The 9715-nt window shown below is 44.0% G+C and overlaps 1 protein-coding gene across 1 annotated transcript; it reads right to left on the bottom strand.

Annotated features, from left to right (window-relative positions):
• Window positions 1–808: 808 nt before the first annotated feature.
• Window positions 809–7165, bottom strand: p3h4 (prolyl 3-hydroxylase family member 4 (inactive)). Its single transcript, XM_030057015.1, has 7 exons — window positions 6595–7165; window positions 5099–5248; window positions 4801–4972; window positions 4584–4712; window positions 4337–4482; window positions 2904–2987; window positions 809–1514 (listed from the first exon to the last, which is right to left on the bottom strand). Exons 1-7 carry the CDS (start codon window positions 7033–7035, stop codon window positions 1365–1367), a joined length of 1272 nt encoding a protein of 423 aa, XP_029912875.1. The 5' UTR covers window positions 7036–7165; the 3' UTR covers window positions 809–1364.
• Between the last annotated feature and the right edge of the window lie 2550 nt (window positions 7166–9715).

Below are 9715 nucleotides of genomic sequence, written 5' to 3'. Positions count from 1 at the left end.
TCTCTCCTGTAGTCTATGCTATCCATACATCTATCAATGTGACATGACGGCTGGGCGGGCCGTCCAAGCCGTTTCTCTATCATTCCAAGTATCACTGAATTGTCATGAATTTTTTGTACATTTGTTGATAGCCCTTGAGCTCTGGGTTGGCACCTCAGCCCAGAGACTTTGTAATGATCCCCTGGTTCCACCACTGTAAATGAGATTAAAGATATCTAGTTTGGGGTTGAGGAGGCTGCTCGTCTGATATGCGTGGATGCGGTCAGTTTGATTCTGTTGAGCTTTGCACTATGGCAGATGCACTGTTGTTGTTACAATATGTACAGAGTTGGTATCAAATACAATCTGTTTGATGGTCATTTTGAAGTTGAGGACAGAAAAAGAGATGCATCTTACCCCGTATTTTTAGACACTATCTTTTTGAATTGAGATGAGAAGAGAGACATGAACTAAGCCCTGTAGATGAATTGAAATGAAGGGAAAATAAAAATACAAAAAAATGAAACCACACCTCCTACTCGCGTCTCGGTTCCTTACTGTGTTGGTGATTCACTGCTTTAATGGAAGGCTAGATGTGAAAGTGTTGTGCCTTTGTTTGATTCATCTAAACCCATGTGTTTAAATATTGTCTTTGTCTTACCATAAAACGCAGAGGGTGAAATTAAAGTGGCACAAACGGTAGTTAAGGACAGAATGCAGCGAATCGCATGACTATAAACTTCCACTGCATTTCTTCAATATCGTGTGGCCTCAGAGCTACTTAGTCCCTTAAAATCTTATGGTGCATTAAGTGAGGGAGGCCAATATGTATATTAAAAGAATATGTTACTTTAATTATAAACAAATTATCTGCAGTTGACAGACAAATTATTTGGCGGTTTCTCTTCCCAGTTCAGTAACAACACCGTAGTTGGTTGACATGTCATTCAGTATAAGGCACATATCACATTCCTGACACCAAGGCACACAGGCATCCAGCTTTCATTAAATAAAAAACTGTAAAAAAAAACAAAAAAAAAAAACACTGTAACAGTCTTTAACAAGTACAAAAATGTAGCCGAGAAAAAAAGCCAGCTATAGATAATAAAAATAATGTTTTTAAAAAGGCTGATGGCAGCATTGGCAGAGAATGTTGATCTTTGATCTTGATTAGGAGTCAATAGATGAATTTCTCCTTTTTTCCCCCTCAGCTGGGCCAACAGCACATGACTGTGTGTGTGTGTGTGTGCTGTGTTTCTCAGATGAATGCTGCTGTGAATGCACGGGGTCTGTCTCTGTAGGCTGCCCTACATTCTTTGGCATGTTTTCATGAGAGTTGGATGAGGAAGTGTCTACTCGGGGGACGACGGACGGACGGACGGACGTCATTCGGCCGCCTCTCCGGTGTCCCACTTGGTTTTGGGCTCCTGCCACCAATCAGCCATAAAGGACTCCTCATAGTCTCCGACGCCCTCAAACTCGGCATCAGGAGGCTCTGAGTGAGAAGCGCCCACCTCTTCTGGACTTACCACGTCCTGCAAACAAACACAAAACACTCTCTGTTGTCAACGGAAACCTACATTTGTCTGGCGCACCGACACAGCTGACACAGCCATGGCAAACACCTAAGCAAGCATTTCTTCCTCACTTTTATTGCACCTGGCATTTCCACCACTTTTTCTTTTATGTGTCCGTGTGTAAATCTCTCTCTGGGGTAGCCTATAATTCACGCTGTCTCACACTCCTCCTCCCCCTCCCAGGTCTAGGCAGTGAGTTGAGCTGGGAGGGGCCGACCTGAGTTAAATGCATGTAGCGCAGCCTCAGTGGCCGACACCTCCCAGCCACATACCACACGCTACTGGTGGAAAACACAGCCCCCACCTTCCTTCCCCTGGCTTCATCTCACCATTTCTCACTCGCTGTCATCCTCCACAATCTCAACTCTCACTCTGGCAGCCAGTCTGCACTCAGGATTTGCTCTTTCAAAGTATGGAAGTAAAAGTTTAACACCCCAAAAACGGTTATGTGGGGGTTGACTCATAATTGTTGCATAGTTTTAACTCTATATTGTATGTTAGCTAAGACAAAAGAACAAAAATGTCTACACAGCCAAGATGGACAGCTGGCTCGACTTAGATTCGGCCAAGCGAACCACTCCGCAATTTGTTGTTGCCCAAAAATAGTAAGACCGCTGACGGAAACAGCGGCACAAATTACTACTCAAGTAGACGTGTTGGTGTTTCACAGAGGTTCTACTGTAAAAACCTACTCAAGTAAAAAGTAGCTCGTTCAAAAAGTACTCAGTTAAAATTACCGAGTTACTTTTTGGAGAAAGCTTTGTTAGACGCACTCTTGTAAGCAGTTCTAAAAGGCCAAGAGTACAAACATGAAACCAGATCATTTTCATCGGAAATCTGGGAATTTCGGATAAGTAAAAGCCGATTCCTCTTTTAATCTCTGCTACTGACTGTTTGCTGTGAAAGGCTCCACATTAGGACACTGCTACTGATGCTTCTGGAGAGCATGCAAATAATATAAAGTGTAAATTTATGATCTATAATGGATGTGATTTAAAATGCGGCTAAGGACAATACCTAGTCAAAAAAATGTACTTACTTTACTTAAATGACTGACTTTAAAAAAAGTACACAAAAAGGTACAAGTACACAAAAAGGTACTAAATAACCTCGATGCTCCAATGATAATAATTACAGTAACATAAGAAAACTGAATTAGTTACCTACAACCATGAATAACATCATAATTTATTGACCTTGCAGGGAAATTTCTATTTCCTCTTGCCGTGGTGGTCAGAGTGGATGTTTTAACACGAGAGCTTGAACTAAAAGCTCTTCCAAAATACAATGCACGCTGTATTTTGCTGCCGTGGCTGCTTTTCTTTTACACCGCTATGAGAAGCTCACCTCGTCATCTGTTTGTAGGTAGTTCAGTGCAAACTCCAGCATCTCTTTCTGCTTGGTCGTCTGGTTGAAGAAGCGCAGAGCCTCCTGGAAAAAAAAAATAATAATAAAACAACACAGCTCTTGTGTTGACCTCAGCATCAAGCGGGAACAACGCTGCATCAAGCTGTTTTATGACGCTATGCTAAGCAACAAATTTGGCCTGTTTTTTCTTTTCTTTTTCTTTTTTTTTTTGTTTACTGCTCTTTCGCCTTTCATTTTGGAAGCCTTTGGAGTATTTACAGGAACACAAACTTTATTTGAAACTGTTGACGCTGCTGCCAACGCTCCACTGGCTAACCATAAGCAAAAAAAAAAAAAAAACAAACAAGCACGTCTTTTTCATAAGTATATGGGTAGGTAATTACCAGCCTGAGATTGTGTTAATGTTCACGCTAAAACCACTTTATGTGACAGTTTTCCTGCTTTTGTTTAGACTAACCAGTGTGAGCTTTGCTACTGCTTTCTGCTGCTTCCCAGCTACAGCAGGTAGGGGAGTAATAAACACAATGGAGTCATAGATTATACCATAAAGGAATACTTCACCCAAAAATTATGTGTATTGTATGATTTATTTGGGCTGGGCGATATGATGATATATCGATATTGTTGTATGATACTAGATATCATCTGGGATACTGGATATCTTAATATCATGATATGGAAAAAACGTTGTCTTTTCCTATAACAGACCGTGCTAGCTGTTCTGTTATTTGCTTGGTCATCATAGCCACATTACTAATTTTTTTTTTTTTTTTTTTTTTTATAAAGAATCCTGCATGTAAATATCTTATGGAAGCACCGATACTCATCCCTACAATATTGAAATCGAGATATTTGGTCAAAGATATTGTGATATTTGATTTTGTCCATATTGCTCAGCCCTATGATACACTCAGTCTGAGCTGTGATCAAGACTGAATGAAGAAAGTTTTTAATCGCATGCCTCATGATGAATGAATGAGAATATTCCAAAAACTACAGTCAGTTCCCTTAGAATGGGGTTGGCTGGCAACAGGACAAACAGTAGCAAAAATGATATGAAAACATCTGTTTTAAATTTTCAAACTCTTCATGCAGAGAAGGTCTCCATTTGTATAATTCAATGAGTCCAAAATAAACTCAAACTCCTCACACTCGTGGAAAACGCCACATGCACACGCAGCACCTGTCGTTTGTCGAAGCTGCCGACCAGTCAGCTTCACTCGATCACAGAGATGGCTCCGGCTTTTTGGAGCCTTCGTTCTCCATGAAGCATGCGATTTAAACTTACTTTCATTTGACATTCAAGACAACTCGGAGTGAATAGATGATACAAAATATGCAGTTTTTCGGTGATGAATTCCCTTACAATCCAAACAAATCCAAAACAGTGATGGGTTTGCGGTTTCACTCACAGGCCGAGGCTGGAAGTCTTTCTCTTCTAGTCCCCACTGCTCCTGATAGAAGTGATAGTACGCTACGTTTTGCTGCATCACCTTATCGTCGGGGTCAAAGAGCATGTAACTAGCCGCGCACGGAGCGGCGTTCTTTACATCATTCACTGTAAAGGGACAGAAAATAAAAAGCCTGTTATGACGGTACAAAGCAAAATGCAGTCAGTGTCCCATTTCCAGGAAAACAGCCACCATCACAAGCCCTTACTTTTATAATAAGCAAACTGGAGGTAGTGGTACATGGTGGCGACAAACTTCTCCACGAAGAAACCTCCGACGTTGGGCGTCAGGTTCTCCTCGCATTTCACCTTACATTTCAGCACCTCGATGTACAGATCTGAAGAAAACGAGAACGGAGGCACTAATTATTTTGGCTGTTCCAACTTTGAGCGGTGAGGTATTTAGACTGAATGTGCCGTACTCACCTGCCAGGGTGGGATAGAAGTCTTTGAACTCGGTGATCTCGTACGAGCCCTCGCAGCCCGCTAAGCAGAGGTCGTATATGTCGAAGAACTCGGTCAAGGCCTGCTCCATGTTGCGGGTGCTGCTGCTGAAGTCTCCGCTGTTGTAGAGCTTCACGGCCTTCAGGAACACGCTCTGAGCAACACGGGGGACAGTCTGATGTTTGTTTCGGCGCAAGACCACCAAAAGTAATGTCTGCATGGCGTGTTAAGTGCGTGGAAATGGTGCATTGCACAGGGATGGCAGTGCTCAGTTACAAACCTCATACGGCTGCTCCTCTTGGTTGATGAGGTACTCCTCCACGTCAAACAGCGTCTTATAGTAGTTCATGTTCTTGGTTAAGTATGGATCATCAGGGTTCTTCTGTAGGAAGGTGTGGGCTGCTGCCACAGCCTTCTCCAAGTGGTTAAGCTGAGACAAAATGATAATAATGTTGTCAGAGGCTCTACAGTCTTTGTCTGAAATGAGAACAAGGAAAAACTTACTTTAAATGTATTCTTGTAACAAATGAAATGGCAGTCTGGTCACTGAAACGAGGACGTTTTCAAACAGCCATCCCTTTTTAAAGTGCTGCTCCTTGGATAATGTGACCTCTGACCCCGCAGCTCCAACAACCACTAACAGATGTAGATCACTTGGCAGAACAGAGGCTTTCTTGTTGTGCCAGTGAACAGAAAAGCACTAGTGGATAGCAGGCGTGTTGTTATACTTTGGTTCATAATTCTAAAGCACATATTAATTTTGAGGTGTATACAAGTGAAATGTCTGCAAAATAAGGAAGATCAATGCGAGAAGTGGCTTTGGCGACTTCAGGGATGTCACAGTAAAGGGTAAACCCACCTAAACTCCTCATATGAAAAATCGGACACTTTGTTGGATCACTTTGAAGGAGTCCCTGCCCACAGAAGAGGTTTAAAGTCCGGTTCATTTGCCATCTGTGTTAGTGTGTAAATATTGTGATGTGACCACAAAGTCAGCCACATTCATGCATACGGAGAGGCAGCTGATTTTACAAACTACACAAATACAGATGGGAATGTTGTGGGGCATGAACATAACTTATGTGAATTCTTTAAAAAGTGTGGCATTCCCCTTTAATATCTCACTTCCAACGCCCAAATATGCCAGTCTACTCTGCATTTGTTGTTCCATGTGACTTCTTCACCCTGCACAGCTCTGTGTCTGACAGAGCAGAATGAGGGGACTGTTTAATAGGGGAAACACTGGAAGAGACGTGGCACATACTCAACTGCCGAGCAGCTGGCTGCTTTGACGACAGGAGGGTCGAAGAAGGTAGCAGGGAAAATGCACTTTACATCAACTTGAGATAAAATCCTCCCTCTGTGAATCGTGCAAGCCGAGTGAATCCGCCTCAGGGAAACGACTGTGGAGTCAGCACACTTGGTGGTGATGAATTGTGCCCATTACGCACCGTTATGGTGACTCAACGCCTCCTTTTATGAGTTTATAGCCTTCAGAAACAGTCTATGGCAAGTATCATATCGCACGAAATCACTCAAATTCTTTGTGGGGCTTATTGTTTGTCTGAAGTTATCAAATATAAGTTAAACAGTCCAATAATGTCCTTGTGTGTGGATCAATCAAAGGTGAGTTAAAACTCTTTGTGCTATGCATTTTTTTTTTTTTTTACTTTGATGGTATCAAATATTGAATAGTTAATTTTTCCACAAAAAATAATACCCAGTTTTGGGAGCCAGCATGAGGCAGCACATACACACAAAGCCTTTTGCTCTCACCTGGTAGTATGCATACTGTATGTACCGATAAGGCGTCCTTTTGTCGAAGGCTTCCAGGACATCCCTCCGTGGATAAGCGATGTTAAACACCGGGAAGTTCGCCTTGCACTTTTTAAGGCACGACGCCCTGAGAAGGAAATGCCGCACGATGCGGAGGCTGTTGTCGGCGAACAGCGTGTCGTTGTCCCGGCTGACGGAGCTGCAGTTGCGGCTGCAGAATGCCTCGCTGTCCCGCAGCAGGCGGTGGAGCCGCAGGCTGAGCTCCAGGTACTTGACGCTCTCTGCCCATTTGTGCTCGGCGTACAGCTCCAGAGCGTGGCTGTACGCAGAATCCAGCGGCATGAGATCGCTCTGCGGGAAACTTTTGAAGCTGTACTCCTCATACTGAGCGGCGACCAGGGCAGGGAGGACCAGGGCCAGACACCAGCTCCCGAGCAGCATTATCACTCCGCCGGCTCCCTTGAGGGTTTCACTTAATGCTGCTGTGAATGGGATGGGAGACTTTTCTTCTTCACCAGGGAATGGTCATGTCTGCCTGCACGTACGCTACGCTAGCAGCGTAAAGTAGCCGGAGTGGAATTAAGACTTCCGGTCTCGGCTTTGAAAATAAAAGCCCCATAGTGTCGCGCAAGTGGCTGCAAAGGCAAGCGCTAAATTCACATGAAAGTAGCCAATCTATATAAAGATGAATTTATTTTTTTTTCCCCCTCAAATTCCCTTTTCAAAGCACATATTATGGCATTATAGGCCTGCATAGGGGTGGGCAAAAATAGATGAGGAAAGACAAGTATACAAATAGAGAAATTAGAAGGTTTAGCATCTTGGAAAGGTGTATTTTAACAAATGGCATGCACAGATTCTCAAAGAGTATATCTAAAAAGGACACATTATTTCTTTTTTCTTTTTTTTTTTTTTCTTTCTTTTTTTTTTTTTTTACATATTTATATTATTCAACTGCGATGGACTGGCGACCTGTCCAGGGTGTTTCCTTGCCTTCGCCCTATGTCCCTAGGGCATAATTGAATAGGCTGGGTCTCAGGAGGATAGACAAATAAGCCCGATTGAGTGAATATTGTGTGTAGCCTATAAACCTGATTCCAAGACATGGCATTGAAGCTTATACCCTCTTGCTAAAATCACCATTAGCCTATGCTACTATTAGCCATTAGAGACTGTCATTATAGGCTACTTCGACCATTAGAATGAAAAATGCTATTGACTTTGTAAATACGGAACCTTCCTAGAGTTCTCATATTCTGCCCGAACCCGACCCGACCCGACCCGACCCGACATTTTCGGGTCGGGTCGGGCCTAAAATTTACCTGAATTGGGCGGGTCGGGTCGGGCTTCGGGTTCTGTGGGGGATTTTTTTTTTTTTTTTTTAAGAGAATTATGTGTTTTGTTATTGATTATGACGTTTCATTTTTATGTGACTGGTGGAGAGAGTGAGAGACTGGATTGGATTTGGAGGCTAAACTTTCAGTGACAGACAGACAACCAGCTGTGCGAGCGCAGCGCAAACAAGTGAGAGAGGGTTGCAAGCAGCTGTGCTGGCAGACTCGGCAGCAGGGACGGTTTCTGCTATGGGCAGTGCAACTGGGGGCGCACGGGAAAAAAAAAAATCTCCAGTTTTCTAGACTACCGTATTGACCCGCACATGCTGCGGCACCATCAGTCGGCATCAGGCGGGCCTGCCGCGGCACCGTCCGATACCGCGCCCACCCGTCAGGTCTGCCGGATCTGACAGGTGAGCTGCCTGATGCTGGCCAGTGCCGCGGCCGGCCCGCTTGATAACGACTGATGGTGCCCCGGTGCCGCGGCCGACCGGCTCTGCTAAATAATGGCGAATTTGGCGATTTTTTTTATTCTTATTTTTTTTTTTTTTTTTCGGGCTTTATCGGGCTGTCGGGCCTAAAGTTCGGCTAATTAGTCGGGTCGGGTCGGGCCTCGGGCTGGCCCAGTCCGGCCCGGGTCGGGTCGGGTCTTAATTTTCAGGCCCGATGAGAACTCTAAACCTTCCTCCTACTCGGCCCTGTCAGTGGAGACACGGCAGTTGAGAGGGCCGAGCGAGAGGACGTTCCTGTAGTAGCCCCTGCCCCCCAAATACTACCAGGAACATTCAGGCCAAAAGTTTGGACACACCTTCTCATTCAATGCGTTTTCTTTATTTTCATGACCATTTACATTGTAGATTCTCACTGAAGGAATCAAAACTATGAATGAACACGTGGAGTTATGTACTTAACAAAAAAAGGTGAAATAACTGAAAACATGTTTTATATTCTAGTTTCTTCAAAATAGCCACCCTTTGCTCTGATTACTGCTTTGCACACTCTTGGCATTCTCTCGATGAGCTTCAAGAGGTAGTCACCTGAAATGGTTTTCACTTCACAGGTGTGCCTTATCAGGGTTAATTAGTGGAATTTCTTGCTTTATCAATGGGGTTGGGACCATCAGTTGTGTTGTGCAGAAGTCAGATTACTACACAGCCGACAGCCCGATTGGACAAGTGTTAAAATTCATATTATGGCAAGAACCAATCAGCTAACTAAAGAAAAACGAGTGGCATCATTACTTTAAGAAATGAAGGTCAGTCAGTCCGGAAAATTGCAAAAACTTTAAATGTGTCCCCAAGTGGAGTCGCAAAAACCATCAAGCGCTACAACGAAACTGGCACACATGAGGACCGACCCAGGAAAGGAAGACCAAGAGTCACCTCTGCTTCTGAGGACGAGTTCATCCGAGTCACCAGCCTCAGAAATCGCAAGTTAACAGCAGCTCAGATCAGAGACCAGATAAATGCCACACAGAGTTCTAGCAGCAGACCCATCTCTAGAACAACTGTTAAGAGGAGACTGCGCCAATCAGGCCTTCATGGTCAAATAGCTGCTAGGAAACCACTGCTAAGGAGAGGCAACAAGCAGAAGAGATTTGTTTGGGCCAAGAAACACAAGGAATGGACATTAGACCAGTGGAAATCTGTGCTTTGGTCTGATGAGTCCAAATTTGAGATCTTTGGTTCCAACCGCCGCGTCTTTGTGAGACGCAGAAAAGGTGAACGGATGGATTCCACATGCCTGGTTCCCACTGTGAAGCATGGAGGAGGAGGTGTGATGGTGTG

The sequence above is a fragment of the Myripristis murdjan genome, chromosome 8, assembly GCF_902150065.1.
Source record: "Myripristis murdjan chromosome 8, fMyrMur1.1, whole genome shotgun sequence".
NCBI classification, from domain to species: Eukaryota; Metazoa; Chordata; class Actinopteri; order Holocentriformes; family Holocentridae; genus Myripristis; species Myripristis murdjan.
Note: the sequence above shows the minus strand (reverse complement) of the source record. Positions and strands in the feature narration are given on the sequence as shown.

Coding starts and splice junctions, on each gene's coding strand:
- p3h4 (XM_030057015.1), bottom strand. CDS start 7,035: ATGCTGCTCGGGAGCTGGTGTCTGGCCCTGGTCCTCCCTGCCCTGGTC. Junction 2,988..4,336: donor AAGACTTCCAGCCTCGGCCT/GTGAGTGAAACC, acceptor TTTTTTTTCCAG/GAGGCTCTGCGCTTCTTCAA. Junction 1,515..2,903: donor ACCTACAAACAGATGACGAG/GTGAGCTTCTCA, acceptor GTTTGTTTGCAG/GACGTGGTAAGTCCAGAAGA.